A 26,457-nucleotide genomic window follows, 5' to 3' on the forward strand; every position below is an offset into this window, starting at 1 on the left:
CCCTTGTCAGGAGTTGTGAGGATGACAGGGCCACCCAGACTGACACCTGGCACCCCATCAGACGGCTCAAAGCCTTCTGGGGGCAGCCGAAACCGGCTCAGTTGGTCTGACACAAAAGAAGGCCTCAATAATTATTTACCGAATGAACGGCTGCCTGCTCCTCTCCTTTTGTTTCGTCGCCCCTGCGGGGTGCGCCTAACATGAAACGGGGACCCCAGTTCATTGTGGTGTGGCTGTAGAGTGAGTGGGGGGGGCAATAAGGTTCAAGACACCGCAAGGGAAGCCGGCCGACGCGACGGGAGCGGAAAAGGACATGCTTAGGGTCCTTAGGGGCGAGAGGGGCAACAAAGAGCGAGGCCAGGTGGACACAAATGCAGGCGTCCACGCCCTGCCACCGCCGCCACCCGGGCCCCTAAGCCGGGGCCAAAGCCGCCTCTCGGGGGGCCTGCGCAACTCGCCGCGGCGCGCGCCCCCAGCCCGCGCTGGGCACTCCCGCGCGGCCCCCGCCCCCGGGGCGGTGCCGGGAACACGCGGCGCCTCCGCCGGTCACGTGGGCCGGGCAGCCCGGCGGCGCTGCTGCAGCTTCCCCATCGAGCCGCCCAGCGCCCGGGCCGCGGCGCTCCTGCTCCCGCCCTCCCGGGTCCGCTCCACCCCTCCTCCCGGCGGCGCCCGAACCATGCCCTCGGCCGAGCCCGGGGCCGGCCTCGTCCCGGGGCTCGCGGAGGCCACGGCGCTGCCGGCCGCGGGGCCGCGGCTGCGAGGGTAGCGGGAGCCGAGGCGGGCAGCGAGCGCGGCGGAGCGGGAGGAGGAGCGGGCATCCTCCGGGCGCGGCGGGCTGCGCGGCCCCAGCTGCCCCGGCGGCGGCTCCGGGCGCCCATGGCGCGGGAGGAAGGAGAATGCGAGCTGCACCCCCCGCCGGCCGCCGCGCGCTCGGCGCCCCCCGGAGCTGCTCGTGTCGCCGCCGCCGCCGCCCCCCAGCTGCGGGCGCCCGGCCGCTGGCTGCGCTAGGACCCAAGCCGCTGGCCGCCGCGGGCTGGTGGGCGAGGAGGAGCCGGAGCCCCAGGGCGCCGGGCGCCGGCCCGGGCTGGGCGCGGCATGTAGCTGCGGGCTCCCGCGCCCCGCGCCAGGGTGTCGGCCCACAGCCCCGCCATGGCTGGGAAGGACAGTGGGAACCTGAAGACGGTGAGGCTGTGGCGGGACGCCGCCCTGCGAGCCAGGAAGCTGCGGAGCAACCTGCGCCAGCTCACCCTCACTGTGGCCGGGGGGTGCCCCGGGGCCGGCGCCGACCAGCCGGAGGCCCCCGACGCCCCCCAGCTCGTGCTGCCGGCCAACATCGGGGACATTGAGGTGCTGAACCTGGGGAACAACGGCCTGGAGGAGGTGCCCGAAGGGCTGGGGTCGGCGCTGGGCAGCCTGCGCGTCCTGGTCCTGCGCAGAAACCGCTTCGTCCGGCTGCCCCCGGCGGTGGCCGAGCTGGGCCACCACCTCACCGAGCTGGACGTGAGCCACAATCGGCTGACCACCCTGGGCGCGGAGGTGGTGGGTGCCCTGACGGAGCTGCGGAAGCTCAACCTCAGCCACAACCGGCTGCCCTCCCTGCCTGCCCAGCTGGGCGCCCTCGCCCACCTGGAGGAGCTGGACGTCAGCTTTAACCGGCTGGGGCACCTGCCGGACTCCCTCGCCTGCCTCCATCGTCTGCGCACGCTGGACGTGGACCACAACCAGCTCACTGCCTTTCCCCAGCAGCTGCTGCAGCTGGTGGCCCTGGAGGAGCTGGACGTGTCCAGCAACCGGCTCCGGGGCCTACCTGAGGCTATCAGTGCCCTGCGTGCCCTCAAGATCCTCTGGCTGAGCGGGGCTGAGCTTGGCACTCTGCCCAGCGGCTTGTGCGAGCTGGCCAGCCTGGAGAGCCTCATGCTAGACAACAACGGGCTGCAGGCTCTGCCCGCCCAGTTCAGCCGCCTGCAAAGACTCAAAATGCTCAACCTCTCTTCCAACCTCTTTGAGGAGTTCCCTGCCGCGCTGCTGCCGCTGGCTGGTCTGGAGGAGCTCTACCTGAGTCGCAACCAGCTCACCTCAGTGCCATCCCTGATCTCGGGCCTGGGCCGCCTCCTCACGCTGTGGCTGGATAATAACCGAATCCGCTACCTGCCCGACACCATTGTGGAACTGACGGGCCTGGAGGAGCTGGTGCTGCAAGGGAACCAGATCGCTGTGCTGCCAGAGAACTTCGGCCAGCTCTCCCGGGTGGGCCTGTGGAAGATCAAGGACAACCCTCTGATTCAGCCCCCCTACGAGGTCTGTATGAAGGGGATCCCCTACATCGCAGCCTACCAGAAGGAGCTGGCGCACTCCCAGCCGGCGGTGCAGCCCCGCCTCAAGCTGCTCCTGATGGGCCACAAGGCTGCTGGAAAGACCTTGCTCCGCCATTGCCTCACCGAGGAGAGGGGGGAGGGAAGCCAGGGGGGAGGAGACAAGGAGAAGAGTTACCCACCTTCACCTTCCGCCATGAGCAAAGGCATCGAGGTGACCAGCTGGACAGCCGACGCCTCGCGGGGGCTGCGCTTCATCGTGTATGACTTAGCTGGCGACGAGAGCTACGAGGTGATCCAGCCCTTCTTCCTCTCCCCGGGGGCGCTCTATGTGCTCGTGGTCAACTTGGCCACTTACGAGCCGGGCTGCTTTCCCACCACGGTGGGCTCCTTCTTGCATCGCGTGGGGGCCCGGGTGCCGCACGCCGTGGTGTGCATCGTGGGCACGCACGCAGACCTGTGTGGGGGGCGGGAGCTGGAGGAGAAGTGCCTGGACATTCACCGCCAGATCGCCCTGCAGGAGAAGCACGACGCCCAGGGGCTCAGCCGCCTGGCCCAGGTCGTGGACGAGGCGCTGGCCCGCGACTTTGAGCTGCGCTCGGCCAGCCCCCATGCAGCCTACTATGGCGTTTCGGACAAGAACCTCCGGCGACGCAAGGCCCATTTCCAGTACCTGCTCAACCACCGGCTGCAGATCCTCTCGCCTGTGCTACCTGTTAATTGCAGGGACCCCCGCCAGTTGCAGCGCCTGCGGGACAAGCTCCTCTCGGTGGCGGAGCACCGGGACATCTTCCCGAACTTACACCGAGTACTGCCCCGATCTTGGCAGGTGCTGGAGGAGCTGCACTTCCAGCCGCCTCAGGCCCAGCGACTTTGGCTGAGCTGGTGGGACTCGGCGCGCCTGGGCCTGCAGGCCGGTCTGACGGAGGACCGGCTGCAGAGTGCCCTCTCCTATCTGCACGAGAGCGGCAAACTGCTCTACTTTGAGGACAGCCCGGCCCTCAAGGAGCATGTCTTCCATAACCTCACTCGCCTCATAGACATCCTCAATGTGTTCTTCCAGCGGGATGCCACCTTACTGCTGCATAAGCTGCTCCTGGGGACCAGCGGAGATGGCGAGGCGGATGCAGAAAGCTCCTTGCTGATGGCGCTGCCTGCCCCAAGCCCGGACCTGCTCAGAGCCACGCAGCTCCATCATTATGTGGAGGGCTTTCTGTTGCATGGACTCCTGCCGGCCCATGTCATTCGGTTGCTGCTGAAGCCTCATGTCCAAGCCCAGCAGGACTTGCAGCTGCTGCTGGAGCTACTAGAGAAGATGGGACTCTGTTATTGCCTCAATAAACCCCGGGGCAAGCCTTTGAATGGATCCATGGCCTGGTACAAGTTTCCATGCTACGTGCAGAACGAGGTCCCCCATGCAGAGGCCTGGATCAATGGGACCAACCTGGCCGGGCAATCCTTTGTGGCCGAGCAGTTGCAGATCGAATATAGTTTTCCCTTTACCTTTCCACCTGGCTTGTTTGCGCGCTACAGTGTCCAGATCAACAGCCACGTGGTGCACAGGTCAGATGGTAAATTTCAGATCTTTGCGTACAGAGGAAAAGTTCCGGTGGTCGTGAGTTACAGACCCGCCAAGGGGGGCTTGCAGCCAGACACCCTGTCTATTGCCAGCCATGCATCATTACCAAATATCTGGACGGCGTGGCAAGCCATAACCCCCTTGGTCGAGGAACTGAATGTCCTACTTCAGGAATGGCCTGGGCTGCACTACACCGTGCACATCCTCTGTTCTAAGTGCCTTAAGAGAGGGTCGCCCAATCCACATGCTTTCCCAGGTAAGTCTGGAAGAGGGACGCCTTCTGTTGGGGCCTTTAAGGTGGATCGTGGAGAGAATTTGCTTCTCGCTTGGCAGAACACTGACTGAACATCACTGATTTCCCAGGAAAGGTTTTCCTGGTAGACAGGAAGCTTTGGGAGCAAATGGAGGCGTATGGATTAGTTACATGTTCTGTACTTCCCTAATTGGAGGACTCAGCTAGGTTCCAGGCTGCATTTCCATTTCCCTCTCCCATGTAGCCCAGTTTGCATGGAAAGGAACTTCCAGGGAGCAAAACAGACTCCGAATGGTGCCTCATGGTGGCCTCCTCTGAGGGGCACTTTGAGTTTTAAGTGTGTTTTACATTCGAGGAGCCCTGGTGGCATAGCGGTTACGTGTTGGGCTGCAAAGGGCAAGGTCAGCAGTTCTAAACCACCAGCTGCTTTTCTGCTCCTGTAAAGTGTTACGAGACCTTCAGCGCCGGGAAAGCGGTCCAGTGGCCAAAACCCACGGGGGTCAGTTCTGCTCAGTCCTTTAGGGTCACCATGAATTGTAATTGACACTGGCAGTGAGTTTGGTTTTGAGTTAAATTCTTTGGTTTTTCAAGTCACTAATTCTAAAGTAAAAAACGATCACTCAAGAAATTCCCAGGAAGGCTGTTTTGTCATCTGGGTGTATGATGGGGGAGTGAAGACAGCACTGCCAGGCCCCGAGGCCTGGCTCAGCCCTGGGAGTGCTGCATCACGCAGTGTGCGCCAAGGCCAGGAAGATGGGCGACTTACATCTCTCGTGGGGAATTTCCTTGGGTATTTCCTGGTCACTTTGAGGTTTTTCCCAGACGTCTCTAGGATTGTCTTTGGGACAGTGTTTAGAGAATGGAGCTTTCTGACTGAAGAGACAAAAAGCCGACAGGAGTTCTCTTTTCTGGGAAGTGGTTTCCAGCTCTCTCTTTTTTTCTTCTTTAATTAAGAAAGAAAATTCTTTTATCAGTGAGTGGGAGACTTCCAGGGCCAGCTGTCTGGCATTTTGGAGGCCTAGTTAATTGGTAACAGAAAAGACTTACCTTGAAAACGTGTCCATTTCCACATCTCCTGTCTTGCGTCTCTGGTTTTTGTAGAACAGGCTTAGCCAAGAACATTGTGAGTGTCCTAAGCACAAACCTGACGGTAGTGTCATTGCTGGTTTCTCACCTGGACACCCCCCCCCCCCCCACATCTCAAGAGTACATTCAGAGGTGATGAAATGCCACTCTGCTCTTTATCCGCTTCTGAGGGCCAACAAAAAGCAGATTGTAATGGTATCCGGGCATTGGATACCAACATTTCTGAAGGTAACCACTTTCCGTTGCCCTAGATCAGACTGAGTTGAACGCTCCAGCCTGGGAGAACAAGCAGATAAACCCCATATTTAGTTACCAGTCAACTGAACCATTCATTCTGTCCGATCATCTGGTATCTGTTGCCCTCTCTGCCTCAGCGACTCTTCGGTTTGTTTTATATTTGCCACTGTCTTTTATTCAGGGAAGCAGAATGTGTCTGTATTGTGCCTTTAAGTTGAATGCAGTGGTTGAAGTTACATTTTCACAGCGTCACTTTGTTGAAGGAGCACCCAAAAGCTAGTTCTTCATCCCCAACGGGGGCACTAATAGAATGAATGTTATTAACAACAAAGGGAGAGAAATAGGTTCTTGAACAGAGTTGTGAAGAGGTATTCTAAGGGCTCTGAGGGGCCCCCCAAAGGACCCCCTGCCAAATCTCAGCCCTTTCTTTTTGATTGTGTCTAGCCATAAATTCTACGTACAACTTTGTGTTGAGACAGAAACAAGCTCACTCACTTGTTGCCTATTTGCCTTTCAATGGAGGTGTGTCTGCTAGCCACCCAGGGTATAAGGATGATTTATTTTTATTTACTCATTATGCAGACAAGTGGCTGGAAAGTTGCAGTGATCTCATATATTAAATAGGAACAGACCACGAGTTGCTTTTACCACAGAGTGTACATTTCGACGGTCAGAAGAGCCTGGTCTTGGGGCCGGGTTGCACTTCGAGCAGGAGCAAAGATGGGGGGGGGGGAGAAAATACCGCAGTACATTTTGAATTACATTAAGAAGAGAGGGTTGAAGCTACAGATGACTCTTAGACAGTTTTCTGTGATTGCCATCATTTGCTGGTGACTGTCACATTTCTCCGAGATCTGTGAAGAGCTGGGATTTTTCAAAAGCTCAGGGGTGAGGTTGGAACATCCAGAGCGTGCATTCGCAATATGTTCATGGCGTCTCTGGAGTATTCCCACACATTTTCATTCAGCAGGAGCATTTGAGTCTATTAGTAACCTTTTGTCTTCTTGAGAAGGCATTTTGCGTCTCAGAGACTTCAAAAATGGGTCGCTTTATCTCACATTTATTGAAGCGTCAATTCTCCTGTAAACGGTAACGGTTCTGCACATGCATTGAGGGAAAAACCCAAAATTTATGTTTTCAATGTTCAGGCAATGAGTCAACAGCAAATTACTGCCTCCTTTGGTTTTACACAGAACAGAACCGACTGAACCAAGCCAAACCACCGCAAACCCTTGCTGTCCAGTTGACTTCGATTCCTTCATAGCAACTGTCCCGTTGGGATTTCCTAGGATGTAAGTTGCTATGGAAGCAGACTGCCACAACTTTCTCTCGCTGAGCAGCTGGGGGTTCCAGCTGCCAGCCTCTCGGTTAGCAGCAGAGCACCGTCGCCACCCGGCCTCCCCTGCAGAGCAGTGGTAAAGTCAGAGCAACCCCTTTGCAAAAGGAGAGGTGGGTTTGGCCCTGTTCTGTGGGATCTTTTGGCTGCTGCAGCCCCCGCCCAGCTGGCCTGGGAGCGCACTGCTAGATTCTCTCTTATTCTGGCTTCCAGAAGATGGGATGTTTTGGAGTGCCCTCGGCCACCAACCACTTGGTTGTCAAAGGCTTTTTTGTAAAGATGTAACCACATTGCCACAGACTCCTTACCGGCCTTCGCTTCATCTATTGAGTAGCGGGAAAGGAGGTTCTTTGGGAAAATCAAGGAGACCTAGGCGGGAAGGAAGCTAAATGTCAAATGTGTTAACTCTGTCTGCTTTCTGTAGAGACTGACTGCACTGCTGGCCTCTGAGCCAGGCTGCCTTTGATCTTCCCCTTTCACCTTATTTCTTATTTGGCAAACCCACTGCCCCCAGGTGGGTCCCGCTCATGGAGAGCCTGCCGAGGGATTCCCAGGCTGTCATCTAAGCCGCAGCTTCCGACTCCCGGGTGTCTAGTGGGTTTGCACTACAGATCTTGAAGTTAGTCCGACATTCACCCCAGCCCCCTGCAGGGCTCCTGACTTTGAATTTGGTAGTCTGCACTTACCTTTGGAACCCCTGGGAGGTGTAAGCACTGGATTCCTGAGTACAAGGTTGGCAGTTCTACCTGACGCAGGTGCACCATGGAAGAAAGCTCTGGCATTCACAGCCTTGAAAACCCTGTGCCTGGTTTATGGTTTATACTTTTGTCTGAGAGCAGCTTCCTTCTTGTGGGCTATCGATTTTTTGCTTTTGTTTGACTCTATCAGGATGGGGTAAACACGAATAAAATCCAAAGTCAACCTCAAAAAATATATATGGGATATGAATCAGAAAAATGAAAGGACTTCTGAGGTTGCATGATGTATTTATATTGAGTATAGCACAGCGCTAGAACATAGGCCAGGGGCAGGATCCTAATAGTTTACCTAGTTACTCTTGACTCGATTCTAACTCATGGAGATCCCCCCGTGTCAGAGAAGAACTGTGTCCCGTCGGGCTTTCATTGGCTGATTTCAGTGGGGAGTGGATTTCCAGGCCCATCTTTGGGAGCACGCCTGGGTGTGTTTGAACCACCAACCTTCTGATGAGCTGTCAGGCGAGTGAACTGTTAATACCACCCAGGGAGTGCTGTGTGTGTTTAAGTTAGAAGAGTATGTACCTTAATACGAGAGTTGGGCTTGCTTCGATAGATATTTTCCCACAAAATATTCCACTGCTCTCTAAGTTCCTCAAAGTTCATTTTTGTAACATTTTATTAGAGATTCTTACAACTCTTATCACAATCCATACATATACATACATCAATTGTATAAACACATCTGTACATTCTTTGCCCTAACCATTTTCAAAGCATTTGCTCTCCACTTAAGCCCTTTGCATCAAGTCCTCTTTTTCCCCCTCCCTCCCCGGCTACCCCTCCCTCATGAACCCATGAAAATTTATAAATTATTATTTTGTCATATCTTGCCCTATCCAGTGTCTCCCTTCACCCCCTTTTCTGTTGTCCGTCCCCCAGGGAGGGGTCACATGTAGATCCTTGTAAACGGTTCCCTCTTTCCAACCTACTCACCCTCTACCCTCCCAGTATCGCCCCTCACACCCCTGGTCCTGAAGGTATTATCCGCCCTGGATTCCCTGTGCCTCCAGCTCCTGTATGCACCAGTGCACAACCTCTGCTCTATCCAGACTTGCAAGGTAGAGTTTGGATCATGGCATTGGGGGTGGGGGGAGGAAGCATTTAGGAACTGGAGGAAAGCTATATTCTTCATCGGTGCTACGTCGCACCCTGTCAAAAGTTAATTTTTAATGATCAGAAGCAACCTGAATCAGTGGACAATTTCTTTCAACTCAGTTTCAGCCAGGAACCAGATGCCTTTGTGCATCTCCCTAGCCAAGCACCTCAAGTTCATCTTTAATTCATAAGCACTTTGTGCCCCTCTCTGACAGCACTTCACATCCTTAGCTGTGCTCCGTTGGTGTTGCTTACGTCATTACATCTCTATCTCCTTGTTCACATGCTTTTGCCTCCTTCCAGCACGAGCGCCGAGCTTTAGGCTTTGTAGCTTGGTGAGAGACTGCGATGTTTGCTGAATTGTTAGGGCTTTTGGTGAGAAATACTTTGTCACTGTGGTACACTCCTGATGATAAACCTTGCTTTGTTCTGTTTCTCTGCTTCCTGAGATGTCCCTGGGGTGTTCCAAGTATGGCTAGGTTAGGGCCCTCCCCTGAGTGGGTCCTTCAGCTTGGCCACTGAAGCAAGGCAAACATTCTTGCTTTATTATATGTCAGTTCTAGCATGGCTGGAATTTGAGCATGACTTGGTTGTTTGGACTGAATTAGTCATTGTTTCGCATTTCTCAAAGGCTATTATACATCTCTTTAAGTGTAGCTTTAATACTGATGCTGCCTGGCGTTTCTTTTTGTGTTCAGCCCTCTTTGAACTCTCGGCTTTGTTTCATATAAAAAAAAATCCAAATCTTAATCATGGCAAGAAAGATATACTCTGCAGACTAGAATTTAAAATACTAGAGAGGCCTTTGGAACATTCAGTTGTTTTCAGATGCCTGTGCATCTCTGTGGGGCTCTGGTGATGGAGTGGGGTCCTCGGGGGCTGCTCAGAGTTACCGGGCCCTCTGTGGGAGGGAGGTGAGGTGCTGTACTCCTGTGAAGATTTGAAGCCTTACAAACGCACAGGGACAGTTCTGCTCCGTCCGCTAGGGCCGCTATGGGCAGGAATCAACTTGATAGCAGGGAGGGAGGGAGTGAAGCGTTTCTTCTTTAAGACTGGAATGACCAGTCTTTCTTTTCCTGCACAAAGAGTTTAGAATTTCCTAGAGAACCTTCTTGTTCATGTGTTAGTCTTCGGTATGTTCTTCTGCATGCTGTCCCTCCCTGGTCTACTCTTGTTGCCCCTCAGCCAGTGCTGATTCATGGGCACCCTGTGTGGCGAGCCAGGCCTTTATCCTGAGGCATCTCTTGGTAGGTTTGAACTACCAATCTTTAGCTTTTAAAAACAAAACAGAAAAGCTCCAGTCAACAAATAAGTAAATCAATAAGCACCCCCCAGGGCAACAAAAGCAAACCAGTTATGATCCAGGTGATTCAAAGCACTTAAAATGTGCAGCTCCCAGGACAGACTCCTCCCCAGTAAACCTCACCTATTCTCTTCCCACGGATTTGCTTCGTCCTCACACCTGTGTCATTCACAGGTGTGCTTCCCAGGGCTGTGTGAGGAGTGGGCGAGAGGATGTGCTGAGGAAAGCTGCTGGTCTCCTGCAGGAGGGAGGGGCCGGTGTTCTGCTGGGCGGGAGGGTGAGACTGGGGACCACCATTTCTGGTTGGTTTCTCCGTCTACTCATTACCTGCCTTCTCCCCGGGGAGCCGAGCTTCATTAAGAGCCTAACAATCTCTTTTCTTTTTTCTCCTCTTTTCTTTTTTTACATTTTATTAGTGACTCATACAACTCTTATCACAATCCATACATATACATACATCAATTGTATAAAGCACATCCATACATTCCCTGCCCCAATCATTTTCAAAGCATTTGCTCTCCACTTAAGCCCAAGAAAATGATTAGGGCAAAGAATGTACAGATGCGCTTTATACAATTGATGTATGTATACGTATGGACTGTGATAAGAGTTGTATGAGCCCCTAATAAATTGTTAAAAAAAAAAAGAGCCTAACAATCAAATAGGACTTTTATTTAGACTCTCCAAACCAGGGACAAGTGCTGACCTGGTCTCTTGCCCTCTCTAGCGTGTTTCCTGTTGGTGTTCCCCTTACCCAGGGTGCAGCGGTGTAGCATTTCCAGCCAGTGGTGGGTCTTTGAACCAGCTCATGCTGGTTTGAGCCTTTGCTGAGAACTTCTGTTCTGGGCAGGTGATTCCTGCAGACCTTTTCGCATGAGAACCACCTGGGATTTGTTAAACTATAGATTCTGATTCAATATTCCTGGGGTGGAGAATAACTGCTTAGCAGGGGGGTCAGACTGGAAGGAACTGGTTTGAAGCCACTGCTAGGCACAGCTGGTAGGGCTGCTTGGGCCAAACCCAGCTAGCTCTCTGTGCTCCCTGATTCAGCTGCTCTGCCGTGAGACTGATGGCTGGCTGGGTGGCGGGCTGCCTGCTTGGCCTTCCCCTGGAGGCTGGTTCCCTTCACTGCAGTGGAGAGGGGCGAGGAGGCCCCGTTTTGGTCTGCGTTGCCCTTAGTTGGTGCCTCCTGTCTGTTCAGTCTGTAGGACTTAGAGTGAGTGACAGGCATGTCAAACCACAGAATGCTTGAGACCAGGTGTTTCTGTGAAGCCAGAAGGACTCTGTTCTGTGTAAGATGTCACGCCTCTCTGAGGAGGGCCCAGCACACCCTGGGCAGTGTCTACCCCAGGGATGAACAGGCACGGAGTTTTCACTTTCCAAACCAAGCTCACTGCCATCGAGTCCAGTCTAACTCTAGGAGCCCTGGTGGTGTCATGAGTTACGAATTGCGCTGTTAACTAGGTCAGCAGTTCAAAACCACCAGCCTCTACACAGTAGAAAGGTGAGGCTTGGTACTCCCAGAAAGAGTTACAGTCTTGGAAATCCATAGGGCAGACTCTACCCTGTCCTATAGGGTAGCTGTGAGGACGCAACGCGAGCGGTTTTGTTTTCTTTTTAAATAGTTTAATTGGCATATACTTCACTTATCATGCAACTTAATTGTCAAGTCATAGTTGTGCAGTTCTCACCATAGTCGATTATAGAGCATTATCTCGGCGCATCATTGCTGTTACTTCCTCATATCCTGGCATTCTCTCCTGCCATGCCCCTAGGTCATTATTAATCTAGTTACTGCCTATAGATGTACCTATCCTGGATTGCATATACAGAAAGTCATACAAAACACAACCCGCCCCCAAACCCAACAACAATGATGAGACAACAGAAAAACCTCAATCGAAAAGAAATCAGAAAATATTAAAAACTGAAACAACTTTTAAAAGGGAGGTCAAATAATAAGGTGTTACATTTTGACCTAACTTCATCTGCCATAAGGGATTTATAGTGCTGTCTGTCTGATACGTATCTGTGGACGATGGGCAGAGGGGATTCACCGGACGCTTGATCTCTGCGGGGACCCTGCAAATGGAATTGGCGTCCACTGTCATCCACAGCCTTCTGCAAACCGGGTGCTCGCAGTGTGACCTCTGACGGCATTCCCTGCTTCGGATGTGGACTCTATTCATCACATTCTTACCGGTGGGCTTTTCTGGGGTGCTCACAGTATACTTTATCGTAAGGATGCACGCACATGCAGCCGGATTGTTTATTTCCCCCACGTGATGCTCCTGCCCTTGATACGTGTCCACCAACCCGTACAGAAATGGGGCGCTGTGGGCAAGGGGCGGCTTACTGCACCGGTGTAGCAGCTGGCTTTGGAAGCTGCCTGTCCTTACATTTGCTTTCAGCGACCCTGCCCCGCTCCCTGTGCTCCACTGCTTCCTCCAATCCCCTGCCAACCTCCCCCCCCCCCCACCATGGCTTCTCTAGGAGGGCCTCCTGTGGGGGGCATGGGAGTGAAGGCCTTTCCAGTGCTGCCTCCTGCTGGTGTGCCGTCCTCCAGGTGATGCTATTCCAGCAGGTCTGCCCCGGGCGCCCCGTGTGAGGCCAGGGCGGGGCCATGGAAGTTCTTCCCGCTGTGCGGTGGGCAGTGGCCCCGCTTACTCTCGCTACTATGAGGGCAGCATGTGTAACAGCTCCCAGATGTCACTGCCAGCAGACACGGACTCCTTGTGGGGAGGGGGAGGGGACATTTTTAGTTACTTTTATTTGGGGCACTGAGTTCTTAAAACCAATTCTTAGATCCCCCTCCTCAGTCTGGAAGTGGGGAGTGCTGGGTCTTTGGTTCCTCAGGAGTGACTGAGTGGACCCCGCGATTTTGAGCTCCACAGTCTCAGAAGGCAGGGGATGCGAAGGAAGTTGGACTGGGAGGAGAGAGGCGTGGGAGAGGGGTGGAAGCGCTGCTTGGCAAAGGTGGCTTCTCCTGCCTCTGGAAGGAAGCGCTGGCTCTTGACAGGCAGAGCATCACTGGTCAGCAGCCCCGGTGCCCAGGTGGTGCCAGCTGCTTTCTTCTCGAAAGCCGTCTGTGCAGGAGGGCGCTTGGGAAGGGCAAGGAGGGCAGGGAGATGAGTTAGAGGCGCTCTGGAGGTTCCTGTGTGTCCTGTCCTAGTCCGCTTGTTGGCTGGGTGGCTTAGTGAGTCCAAGGCGTCTTGAGGCAAGGAGCAGATTAGGTGGATGGCCTCCTTTCTGGGGCGAACTGACTTGGGATTCCCTGGCAACTTTCTTTGAAAGCATGGTTTAAGATGCGCAGGGCTTTGCAGGCCAGGCACTAAGGTGCCGTGTTGATTATGGAATCTGAACCGAGTTGTGGGAAGGTCTTGGTAGTGTTGCTGAGGACAAAAAGTAGGACACTACCCCTGTGGCTTTCTATGGCACGTGTGATTTGATGATGAGCCAGTTGGCATGCGGGGGAGGAAATACTCAATGCTCTGTTCTCAGAACCCGGTTTTTCTTTTGGGGAAAAAAAAAACATTATCAGTGTACCCCCCCCTACTCAGCAGTTACTTAAATATACAAATGATTTCTTCCTCCCTGTGTGCTCAAATCCACATATTAGGGAGAGAACAATTGTACCAACCAGCACTCCAGGACTCAGCTCCCTGTATGGTCAAGGCTTCATATATATTTTTTCTCCCTCTAAAATTCCCAGCTTAGTTAAGACCTAAGGGGAAGATAATATATATATATATATATATATATATATATATATATATATATATATATATATATATATATATATACACACACACATCTACAAAAATCATAGGAACCTCTTTTTAAATTTTATATTTTTAAAAATATCTAAACGTCACACTATTTCCGGACATACTCTCCAACTAGGTCTGTGCCCATCTGAAGGTGGGGCTTCTTCATCTCTAATCCTTCCCCGGTGGGGAGGCTGCACTTTGCCATTTGCCAGAAGGGAAGCTTGGGCGCCCTCGAAAGACGCAGACTTTTAAATGTCATGTTCCATGCGTTTGAGGACACACAGAAGCCTGAAGCGGCGTTAGTGGACTGGTAGGGTGAAAGGGGTCAGATTTGCCGATGAAAGTCTCGTAGGACAGCACTAGTTAGCTACACTTACAGAATAAGCTGGTGCCTTGTTGCGATGGAAACCGTTCCTCGGTGGCGTTTTCTCACCAATGCAGGTTTCCATTTCCCTAAAGCTGCTTCTTGGTAGGCTCCCGCGATCAGCCAGTGTTCTTGGAAAATAGTTACCCAAAGAAGACCACTTGAGAACTCCCCAAACTAGCCACCATGAATAACCCGCTGAGCCGACGTCTCTGCTTTGAACCCAAGGCCCAGCAGATCTCCTAGGCAGCCACTGCTTTGATTTGGTATTTTTTAAAGGTGCCCTAAGGAACCTAAGTATATTAGTGACAGAACATTTCTTTTGTGTTTTCTTTTTACAATCATTGTATTGGGGGCTTGGATAACTCTTATCACCATCCACCCATCCACCCATCCACCCATCCACCCATCCATCCATCCATCCATCCATCCACCCATCCATCCATCCACCCATTCATCCATTCATCCACCCATCCATCCATCCATCCATTGTGGCAAGCACATTTGTTGCCATCATCATTCTCAAAACATTTTCTTTCTACTTGAGCTCTTGGTATCAGCTCCTCATTCCCCCCAAACCCTTGATAATTTATAAATTATTATTATTTTTGTCATGTCTTACACTGTCTGACATCTCCCTTCACCCACTTTTCTGTTGTCTGTCCCCCAGGGAGGGGTTATATGTACATTCTTGTGATTGGTTCCCCCTTTCTACCCCCACTTTGCCCTTACCCTCCTGGTATTGCTACTATTATTGGTCCTGAGGGGTTTATCTGTCCTGGATTCCCTGTGTTTCTAGTTCCTATCTATACCAGTGTACATGCTCTGGTCTAGCCAGATTTGTAAGGTAGAATTGGGATCATGCTAGTGTGAGGGGAGGAAGCATTGAAGAACTAGAAGAAAGTTGTGTGTTTCATCATGCTGTACTGCACCCTGACTGGCTCATCTCCTCCCTGTGACCCTTCTGTAAGGGGATGTCCAGTTGCCTACAGATGGGCTTTGGGTCTCCACTCTATACTCCCTCTCATTCACAATGATATGACTTTTTGTTCTTTGATGCCTGGTACCTGGTCCCATCCACACCTCGTGATCACACAGGCTGTATTTAGACCTCTATAAATGCCCTTTGCCTCCTAGTTCTTTCCTCTATTTCCTTTGACTTTCCTCTTGTCCCACTATCATGCTCAGCTTTCATTTGGGTTTCAGTAATTCATCTCGGTTACATTGCCCTTGATTAGGCCCTACCAGGTCTCCTACACCCTTTCGCCATCGATTTTGGATCACTTGTTGTTCCCTTGTCCCTGGGTTTGTTAACATCCACTTCCTTTACCCCGCCTCCCCCTCTCCCATGTTCCACCCTGGAACTGTCAGCCTGGTTGTTTTCTCCTCCAGATTGTTTATCCCACCTATCTTATCTAGATAGATCTGCAGAGATAATAATATGTACATAAAACAGGACAGAGTAAAACAAAGCAATAAAAGAAAGAAAACAACAACAAAAAATGGCAAAACAAAGGAAAGCCTGTAAATAGTTCAAGGTCTGTTTGTTGACCTTTAGGCGTGATTTTCAAGTCCAGTCTGATGGGGTGCCACGCCCTCGGCCCAAAGTCTATTTTTAGTTCTCCTTCGGTACTTCCTTGCTCTGTTCCCCTTGCTGTTCTATTGCACTCCCTTAAGTGTTTGCCTCCATGTGGTGGGGTCAGATTGGGCGCAATTCCCACACTGTGTCTCCAGTGTTGTCTCCCTTGGGCTATGGGTCAGTGAGGGATGTCTTGTCTCATAGTGGGGCTGACCATATTGTCCTCTCTGTGCATTGGCTGCTCTGAGCAGGGATATCATCCTCAGGGCTTGGTGGGCTAGGATGTGTTCCACTCGCTCTTCCTCCCCCTTCATTTGCTCCTGTGTGCTCTGATCAGACATGTCTCTCTCCCTGAGCTGTATCTTCAGTGTTGTCCTCTGAAGTAAATTCTTCTGGGGGTGGAGAGAACATTTCTGTAGTAAAGACATACTAAAAAAAAAATTTTTTTTTTGTTCATAAACGTGAACTACAGTCTTAGTCGCAATACTTTCTGACTTATCCTTCCAGGAGAGGCAGTGATTTAAAATGAGGAGGGTTTTAGATGGTGGTCTTGCCTTTGCTGCTGGAGACGCGGAATGGGAGCTCGCCCCTTCCTGGGAGCTTGCCCCTTCTGCAGCCACCACCATGCCTCTGTGGATGCTTGCTGGTTGCTCTGAGGTGGAACAGGTTGGAACAGAGTTCACAAGCAAGGTGAACTAGGAAGAAAGGCCTGAAGAATCTACTTCTGAAATCAGCCAGTAAAAACCCTAGGATCACGATAGCCACCGACGTGTGACACCGTTGGGCATGTGTTGGACTGCTAATTACAAGGTTGGTAGTTCAAACCTACCAGCTACTCTAAGGGAGAAAGATGAGATTGTCTGCTCCCATACAAATTTACAGGAAATCCTCGGAAACCTTATGTTGGGGCCCAGGAGTTAGGATCAGCAGTGAATACTTGGCCATGGGGAGCTGCTGTGTTTTCTTGGATATTGGCTGATGTAATTGTTGATCCTTTAATACATGGATCTGACCACACATGGAAGAAATTATTTGCATGTTTTGAGTAATTACTAAAAAAAAAAAACAACTGTTCTCCCCCCCCCCAGGAAAAAAGGCAGGGTTCTAAGGAAAACAGGGCTTTTTAGGCCAGGAGGAAAGTCTGCTGCCGAGGAAAACATTGCATTTGCAGGACACAGCCAGTTATGTGGAATGTCCAAGGCATTCTTCTCTGGCGGTTTTCTTTGGGACGGTTTGTAAGAAGTCCCAGGCAGGTCGTGCGAGGGCACTTGAAAGAAAATATGCGTTGCACCTGAGGATTTTAATGAACCTCTCAAACGAATCGTTTTAGGGTCTCTTCCTCTCCAGGAGTCTCTACGTTTCTCGGGGCCATTTATGGATTGAAGTCACCCATCGTTTCCAAACCACAGAGCTGATATGGAGTGGACTCCAAACGCAGCATAAGTTAGATGGAGTGCTGTCACTGGAACAATGAGACAGGGTTAGGACTTAGAGCTTCTCTGTTGAAGGACTCTCTCGTTGAGATGGTTGCCTATTGTTAGCGCATTCAGCGTTCATGGAGTTAAATGTCTTAGCTCCTCCCCACCCCTAAAATGAAGCCCGTGAGATGAGCCCTGCGTTTCCTACAGTGGTCGTGAACTTGGAGGGCGCAGAACAAGGTTTTTCCTTCCATGTCTCCCCTTGTGAGCAGAGGGGAGTTAGAAGAAAAACTTGAATGGAAAGGAGGTGAAAATATAAAATTACAAAAAATGGTATTTTCTTTAGGTGCTGTGTTTGATTTATCAGGTGTATTGCTTTGATATGATTCTTATTTTTAAATCGTTCTATTGGCATGTACTTTTCATGTCATTCAATTTGATTATTTATTCCTATTAAGATTTGTCCATTCATCAGCACAATTTCAGAACATTTTGTTTTCATTCTCACGGTTAAGCTCCCTATTTCCCCTCATCCCCTGTTCTGTCCATTTATCGTCTCTGGAGGCCTGCCTCTCCTGGATTTGATACACAGAAAATCATACGAAATGAAATATCATCATACAAAGCAAACACATACATGCAAAACAAACAACCTGTCAATGACTCGACAAAACATAGCAAAACCTTAAGACAAAGTAGAAAATATTAAAAACTGAAACAGCTCTTTAAAATGAGTCAAAAGGGGGAGATGAAATGGTGTGGTATTATATTTTAACTTAACCACATCATCCATAATTGTCTTTACTATACTCTCTGTATGATAGCAAGGCTAATTTAATCCATGTGGGGACCCTATGTGCTTTGGGTTTTCACTGTCACCCATCACATTCTGTGAAGTGGATGTTCTCCATGTAAGCTCTGATACTATTCTCTCCTTCGGTTTTGGATTTTATTAACAGTCCTTGGATCACAGGCTGGTGTGTTTCTTCCATGTGGAATTAGATGACGCCTCACCTTAAGTGGCTGCTTGCTTTAAGACAAGGTTTTAAGACCCCAGACACTATTCTTATTTTTGACAGCAGTTTTCTTTAATGTGAAAGTTGCCCCTGCATGATTCCAACTTCTGGTGACCCCATGCCTGGCAGAGGAGAACACATTCGACAGGGTTCTCAGTAGCTACGTTTTTGGGGAAGTAGATGGCCAGCCCTTTCTTCCAAGGCACTTTTGAACTCAAGCTTTCAGACTTTGGGTGAGCTGAGCAACCACTTGCATGACCGAGGAACCCCCTTTCTCTAAAAATCACAGGGATCTTGTACTGATCATCACATCGGTCTTTCTGAAGTGATAAACCCAGAGCCTCTGTAGTGCTGGTTCTCCACCTGCCTCATGCGGTGAGCCTTTCACACAGGTCCTCAGGTTATGGTGACCCCCCCCCATCATAAAATTATTTTTGATGTTACTTCATAACTGTAAGTTTGCTACTGTTAGGAATTGGGCGACCCCAGTGAAAAAGGTTTGTTTGGCCCTACAAAGAGGTCGCGACCCACAGGTCGAGAACCGCTGCTCTATAGGGCTTCTGGGGGTTTGTAAATTTTACCGTGAGAAGGCAGCCTCCTCTTCCTCCTCGTGAGTGGCTGGCAGGTTTGAATCCTTGGCCTTGAAGTTAGCCCAGCCAGTTCCCCAGAGTTAACAGGCTTCTGGGGCTCAGCCCTGCTCACTGTTCCACTTCTCAAGAGCGCGCTGCCCACCGCCTCCTACACCCACCGACGCTGCTCTGCACCCTCCTCTGCTCAGCCAGCCAGTGGGCATCACACAGGGCAGGGCCCCGGAGCCAGTGCTAGAGGCCTAGGGACTGGAGGCAGGCGCTGCCCTGGGTCTCACCTGTGTAACAGGTGATTCCAGTGAGTTACCCAGAGATGTGGGCCAGGGCATTCAAATCCAAACAGATCCAAAGAATTCATGTTGATGGGTGGGAGTCAGCGCCGCGCACACGAACATTCACCATTTATACATTTTAATGAGGAAGCGGCTTCTTAATTTGCATTAAATTTCTGGGCTGGGCAAGTGGAAGGGTAGTGTCTAACGATTTGCTCAGTTTTGTCATGAAGTGATTGGTGGGCTGGCAAGCGCCTGGTTTGTAGCTAAGCGTGCCCTTGTTCACCCCCTCCTCGGCCAGGGCGGGAGAAAAGGAGGTGAGTTATTCCCACAGGGAGATTGCAGCCTGCCTCTGTAATCCCCAGGAATGAGCCGGGAACATTGATTTCCAAGTCTTGCCGTAACAGGCCCTGCCTGCCATCCTGGCCAACTTGGATATAACTCAGCTGGTGTTTCGCCGCAGACTGATTGGAGTTCCACTCTCTGCGTGGTGCTTTTGGTGGCACTACTGACTGACAGCAAGTCCTGGGGGTATTTGATGTTGTTGCTTTTCCCTACTGGAACCTCATGTTTCATACCTCTCAGTTATTCGGACTCAGTTATGCTTCTGTGGCCGTGGTTTCTTGTCTTTCAGTGTGCCTCCCTCTGCTTTTCAGTTGGTCAAACCGGGCTCGTGTACATTTTCGTTAGCATTCTAGAAAGCACATGCACGATTTTGCAGCTTTAGTTTGTGTTTGCTCGGGCTTGAGATGCTTGGACCGTCATGCTGCCAAGTAGAAAAGAAGCATTGAAATATGGTGGCTATGTGTGGGAGCCCCGGGGGTGGCTGCTCAGGGGGGCACTAGAACGATGGGCTACAAAAGCAGACACCTACAGAAGTTTTAGTTGCCACGTGGTGATGAGGACTTTTTTTTTTTTTCCCCGAAAAGGGGTGAAAGGCCAAATTAACTCAGGAATCCCTGCTTCACCTGTGGTTAGCTTTCTGAATTTGGGTCTCAGAATTATGTGTCTCTCATGGAATGGGCTGAGGGTGAGCTGAGTTCATACAGACCCTGAGCTCATGGCTGGCACATGGTCAGTTTGATAAATGCCACTGTTGTTGCTGCTGTGGGCTGGAATACATGCGTGTCTGAACCTATCCTAGAATTCAGATAAACCTGTGGAGAGAGAACAAGGGGGTCCCTAGCTGGAGCAAGCTGTTAATAGCACTTGGTCAACAACTGAAAGGTTGGAGGTTCAAGCTTACCCAGAGATGCTTCAGAAGAAAGACCGGCCATCTACTTCTGAGAAAATTAGCTGTTGGAAACCCAATAGAGCACAGTGATACAGAATTCACTCAGCAGCATCCAGTTTGATTGATTCTGAGAAAGATTGGAGCTCCCTATTAAGATCTCTACTTATAAACACCTTATGTTCGTTATACTTCCTTGTTTCTTTAGATATGTATGAAATATCGAGACTAAGGAAATTGCTCAGACCTTGTCTCTAACTCAGTCACGCTACGTATTTGGATATGTTTCTCTTTCAGTTCTCTTTTAAACGTAGGTTTGAAAATAGGTAGTGATAATCATGGTATGCTTTCGGGATTTGCTTTTCTTTATGTAAGCTGCCATTGGTAGTGCTTCCTGTTATTAGCCTTGCACCATAATTGTGAGTGCTTGCAGGGCAGCAGCGCAGGGTCACTTTTACCTTTGTTTAGTTTCACCATTGCGTGTTCAGTTGCTCTGGCTTCTGTTGCCATGAGTAACTCTGTGGTGACTGTATTTCTTTATACCACTCTGTTCCTATTTGGGCAATAAGTCCCAAAGTGGAACCATCGCGTCAAAGGCAAAGAATGTTCTGAAGGCTCAATCCACGCCTACTTACATTGCTTTCCATGCAGATAGCACATGCAGGGATGCTCCTACACGCCTGCATGTGCAAGCCATTGCCCTCCTTCAGCAGCATGGGCATCATCTGCAACGTGGCACCCATTTGATCGCCGAGCATCATCTTTTTGGAGATATTTTCCTAGCCGCAAAAGCAGACTTAAAAATGCACTCAAGCTTAGTGGTAAACATCTCACTGATGTTTCAGAATTTTAATTCGTGTTTAATTAGTGTTTGCCTTTATGGGTTTTGCCTAATTCCATGGCTTCTTTTGTTTGTTTTCAGACAGTTTCTTTTGGCATCATCTTAGCATCTTCTTTTTGAATTATAGTATTTTCTTATCATTTTGTATTAATGCTTCATCTGTTGAAGGCCCTTTGGACTATCTTGCTGAAGGCATTTTTGTTTTCCTAGCCTGCTTGCCTTTTTGATGGATTAAACACATTTGGAGTTTTGAATTCCATTCAGTGCCATATATGGGTAGTTTTCTCTGTGATTTCTTTCAGCGCTCAAAAATTGGACTTCGCTACTTTTCTAACTGCAGAGAGAGAGCTAACAGAATTACTCAGTGACTCATAATCTTTCCACCCGCTAGCATGCTCCGACCCTGAAAAAGCAATCCCCTGCCTGGATGGTAAGCTCAGAATCCAAAGCCCTTCTCCCTCTAACCCTTTATGAGGGCTCTTTCCTCTGCAAACATGGTTTCTTCCCAGAAAAGAAAGCAGGTATCTGTGTGTTTTTAACCATACCCGGAGCATTTGATCATATAATTCAAATATTCACAGATTTTTTATATGAGAAAAAAACAGGCCTGTGTGTGTGTGTGTGTCTAACTGGCCGTATGCTATGCTCTCAGCGGACAGACTGTAGTCAGTGGCATATTGGCAGATCTTTGGTTCTTTGCAGGCTCCTTGGCAGATTTTGAGCCCATTAACAACACTGCTTCTTCAAGTTTCAGAAGTGCAAGTGTTCAGTGCTCTTAAATTTGTAATCCCTCTTTGTGCTGGAGCACTGCTGAGATGCAGTTAGAAGACACAAATCTCCCAGCCAGGATGATGGGACTTAAAAAAGGCTTGGGAATGATAAAAGCTTAACTTTTTTTTCCATTGAAAATAAGGGTATTCTTTTAAATTGGCTTTTGTGTTGCCCGCAGGAATACCATTATTTTCAGAGTAATTACTCCCAGTTTAGCTCACCCGTTTTTAATTTGCTGTGATGTTTAGACATAGCAATAATTGCACATCTTAGATGTCTACATACAATTGGCCACCAATCAAAATAAGACTGGCAGCCAGTACAATGCTGTGTCCATATGAGAAGTTAACAAAGAATTATTGTTAGTGAGCTTTATTTTACAGATTCAAAACACTGCTTCTGCTTTTCTGCTTCAATTGCCATCTAAGTGAAAATCCATCTGTGCCAGAGTGGCATTTTTCATTTCAATCGGCGAGCAGTGGTTCTCGACCTTCCTAATGCCACGACCCTTTAGTACAGTTCCTCATGTTGTGGTGACACCCCCCCCTCCAGCCATAAAATTATTTTCATTGCTACTTTATAACTGTAATTTTGCTGCTGTTAACAATCAGGCAACCTCTGTCAAAGGGTCATTTGACCCGCCCCAAGGGGGTCCAGACCCATAGGTTGAGAACTGCTGCTGTCGAGCCTCACACTGTGGTTTCTAGCCCTATGTCCGTGATTAATGCCCGCTACACCAGAAGCACACCTCGCCTGCCTTGGGACCTATACCTGTACTGAAACCAGACCCACTCACTACCTTTAGGTAGATGCCAACTCATCCCGATGGGAACAGAGAGCCTCATCTTTCTCCCAAGGAGTGGGTTTGAACTGCTGGTCGTGTGTTAGCAGCCCAGTGATTAATGCATTGTGCAGTAGGACTCCTGTGTAACAGTGAGGCCCTTCTGTGTGGTTCCAAACCAGCCCACTGAAATGTGTTTGACCTAATAACACAGCCAACCATTCAATCTTATTATGGTCATGTTTATGCTTCAAAGGTGCCTAATTGTGTGTTTTGTATAAAGCTAGCAAAGTAACCCATTGAAGCATTGGCTTTTAAAATCTTCATCTGGTTCTAAATGTCAAAAGTAATGCAGATGACACGGAGCCAAGGTGCTCACCACATTTTCCTTGAACACACTGCTGAGAACTCACGGTCATTCTCTGGACCAGCAGTTTGCAATCTGTGGGTCACAATCCCCTTGGAGGCCAAATGACCCTTTCACAGGGGTCACCTGATTCATAACAGTAGCAAAATGACAGTTATGAGGTAGCAACAAAATTAGTTATGGTTGGGGGGTCACCACCACATGAGGGGCTGTATAAAAGGTCTGGACTCCTCCGGGCCCCACACCAGCATGTCCCAGTGCAGGCGTTTGCTTTGGGAGGGTGGGTGCCTATCATCCGCATGAGGGAGACCTAAAAAGATGCCGTATATACGCGAGGATAAGCTGACCCGAGTATCAGCCGAGGCACCTAATTTCACCATAAAAACTGCATTAAAAATGTGCTGGAAAATCGGCTTATACTCATGTATATACGGTAAGTGAATTTTCCAGAACGCTGTTGATACCCCAAACAGCTCCCAGGTCTGGTGAGAGCCAGGCCGTTCCTTGCCTGGAATGTAGGATGCATCTGCCCCCTTTGCTGACACACGTCAACCCCAGAGGGTTGGGAGCGGCACAGCCCCCCTGTCCCTTCCTTAACTGTTCCTAGAGGGTCCCCAGACTCTGGATTGGGGCAGGTGTTCCTTTGAATTTATTTCCTTGATTAGGCCCCTGCGACTATGTTCGTCTTTTCCCCAACCCAAGGAAAGCACATGTGTCCGAGTGCTCCCTCTCCACATTGGTTCCGGAATGGCTTCTTTCTTTCTATTCCCCCTTGACCTGGTGTATGAAAAAGGGAACTGCATCCTCTTTTGGGTCATTTCAGGATTTTGCCTTCAAGGCTGTTGGGATGGGCGTTCCTGCAGCCTGACAGAGTTTATTTATTAAAAGAAAATCATTTTATTGGAGGCTCTTGCTACAATCTTTATATCAATTGTATCCGACATATTTGTATAAATTTGCATCGTTCTTTTCTATACATTTCCTTTGCTTTTAAAAAAATCATTTTATTGGGGGCTCATATAACTCTTATCACCATCCATCCATCCATCCATTGTGTCAAGCACATTCTGACAGAGTTTATTAGCCACTTTTGAAGACTGTCCGTCCGTGTGCCTAGGCCTTGTCTGTGTGACATGGTGCTGTGTTAGAAGCTGCCCCAAGCAGGTGGCTGCGTCTTGCAGACCCCCCAGGGCTGTTGGCCCTTTCTGCTTAGTCACAGACAGGTGACTGCCTCCTGGAGGAGCCACAGGGCGGGGCACGCACGCGGCGGGCTTTGGTACGCTCGGAAGTCTCCTGACATAGGGTGCCCTCTGTGATTCCCGACACGTTGGTTTGTGGGGGATTTCCATTCAAATGACAGTGGACTGTAAACCAGGAGGTAGAATCAGGCATTAGGCGTGTGTGTGTGCATGCATTATTCTCTGTTCCAAAGGCGTCCCGACTCTTCGCTGGCAGACAGAGATTTGCTTTGGAGAAATCTGGCAGCAGCGTGTGCCGGTGGCTCCGTCCACACCTGTGCACACACAGACTCACCTGCCTTCTCGGGGCCGGAAGCACAGGTTACGAGGAGGAGTCACGGTATTGGAAATCTGGGTGCATGATATTGAAAGTCCTCAGAACTTTCCACTTCCTCCTCCTCCTCTGGCCCGTGACGCCCCCTCGGCCCCCATGAGTTTAGCTAATTTTCAGTCTAGCGAATAGGGTGGGTCTTTTTTACCCCATGGAGCCTGTGTGCTTCCTCGAAGACGACATAGGGCAAGTGCTCTTGCTGACAGTACCAAGGCTTAAGCGCTAGAAGGAAAGGTGGGCAGTTCGAACCACCCAGAAGTGCCGAAGAAGACCCTCTGGCAGCCTGCTTCCCAAGTCCCAGCGTGAAGTCCCTTCCAAACAGTTGTGCTCTGCACCCCCAGCGTCTCCAGGGCCCAGGATCAACTGGAGGGCAGCTAACAGCAGCAGCTCGGAAACCCCGACGTGCCGCTTGTCGGTGTGCTGGTCACACTTGTGGCTGCTTAACAGCAAGGCTGGTGCTTGCAGTCGGTGTCGGTGCTTGCAGTCGGTGCTTACAGTCGGTGCTTGCAGTCGGTGCTTGCAGTCGGCTCAGAGGCCCCTCTGAATAGGGAAAGACCTAGCAACCTGCTTCCAAACGGATCAGCCTGGAAAACCCCTGTGTGACGTTTACGGAGCACCGTGGGATGATGTGGATTGAATTTGACTTGACGGCACCTGGCTTTAGAGATGAACAGTGCCAGGCAGTTTGCTCGTTGTCTGCGAAGGCTGCATGGGGGAAAGGTCCTAACTCCCTCATCCCTGCATCGTACCAAAGAGGGACATTGGCGTGGACCTCCAGGAAGCTGCCCCCAGGAGAACGCCAACAGGACCTCAGCCTAGGGTTTCTGCAGAGTCTCTCTGGAGCCCCTGGGTGGTGCAGACTGCTAACCTCATGTTCATGGGTTCAGGTCTACCCAGGTGTGCTTCACAAGAAAGACTTGGGGGTCTACTTCTGAAAACCCTGTGGAGCAGCACCATCCTAGGATGACACACTGGGGGTTGCCAGGAGGCCGAATCCACTCAGAAACTTCCCAAACGTGTCCCTTTAGGTGTTGTGAAGATGAAATGAATTGATAAGGCGTCAAGTGTGCAGAGTGGTTCTTACCGCACTGTAAGTGCCCAGTAAGCATTAGTCCTGGCTGCTCTCTCCTGTGTGTGCAGATGGGGGCACTCCAAAGCATGGACCACACAGTACATACAGAACATACAGTACATACATGACAGAACCTGGGGGTCCCCCTCAGAACCCACTTCTCATCACCCTGAACTTCCTCGCAGAAACATTGTAGCTACCCATGTCCATTGTGTCTGAGTGAAAGGTGAAATCGTGTGTGTGACCTGCCGGCGACTGTTCGGAGCACTGTAGTCTTGAATCATAAACCCTGAGAATCTGTCATGGGTAGGCCTCCGTGAGATCCAGACCCCCCCGCCCCCCCGCCAGGACAGCGCAAAGCCGTGGGAGCAGGGCTAAGAAGTGAGCATACAGTGCCCATGCTGGGTAGTAACTGTGGATATAAAAAGACCTTCAGGGACCAGGTGGAGGGGTTCAGGTGGGTATAGAAGGTCTCCAGAGGACTCAGTGGCTGGCTGAAGGCTTTTGGAAAGCAGCCCCATCATTGAAGTGTGATTGCAAAGGAGGGCTGCCCAAGTCAATGGGAGTCCAGCTCAATATCCACGCATGCTCATATCCTGTAGCCGACCTGCGCCATCAGCTGGAACTTTCCACCAGAATAGTGGAACAGGGGTCTAACACGAAAGTAGAGAGCCTGTGGGATGTGTGTATTTTCTCAGAGTGCTGAGGGAAATGTAGAAAGGTCACATGGGGTGGCATCTTTAACATTTGTGTGATCAGTCAGGGCAGCAGCCGGCAAGGTGTATCTGAATGGAGTGAGCATGGAGTCTCAAGGAGTGAAAGAGGATGAAGGAAGCAGGGTCCAAGATGTGACCAGCCTT

The 26,457-nt window shown here is 50.5% G+C and overlaps 1 protein-coding gene across 1 annotated transcript in view; it reads left to right on the forward strand.

The window, feature by feature from the left end:
* Positions 1-1,149: 1,149 nt before the first annotated feature.
* The window catches only part of MFHAS1 (multifunctional ROCO family signaling regulator 1), a 122,743-nt gene continuing 97,435 nt past the window's right edge, over positions 1,150-26,457 (forward strand). The window contains exon 1 of the mRNA XM_075556742.1: positions 1,150-4,147. Coding sequence (XP_075412857.1) covers positions 1,150-4,147 — 2,998 coding nt within the window. The remainder of the gene's footprint in view (positions 4,148-26,457) is intronic.

This window comes from Tenrec ecaudatus, chromosome 8, assembly GCF_050624435.1.
Source record: "Tenrec ecaudatus isolate mTenEca1 chromosome 8, mTenEca1.hap1, whole genome shotgun sequence".
NCBI classification, from domain to species: domain Eukaryota; kingdom Metazoa; phylum Chordata; class Mammalia; order Afrosoricida; family Tenrecidae; genus Tenrec; species Tenrec ecaudatus.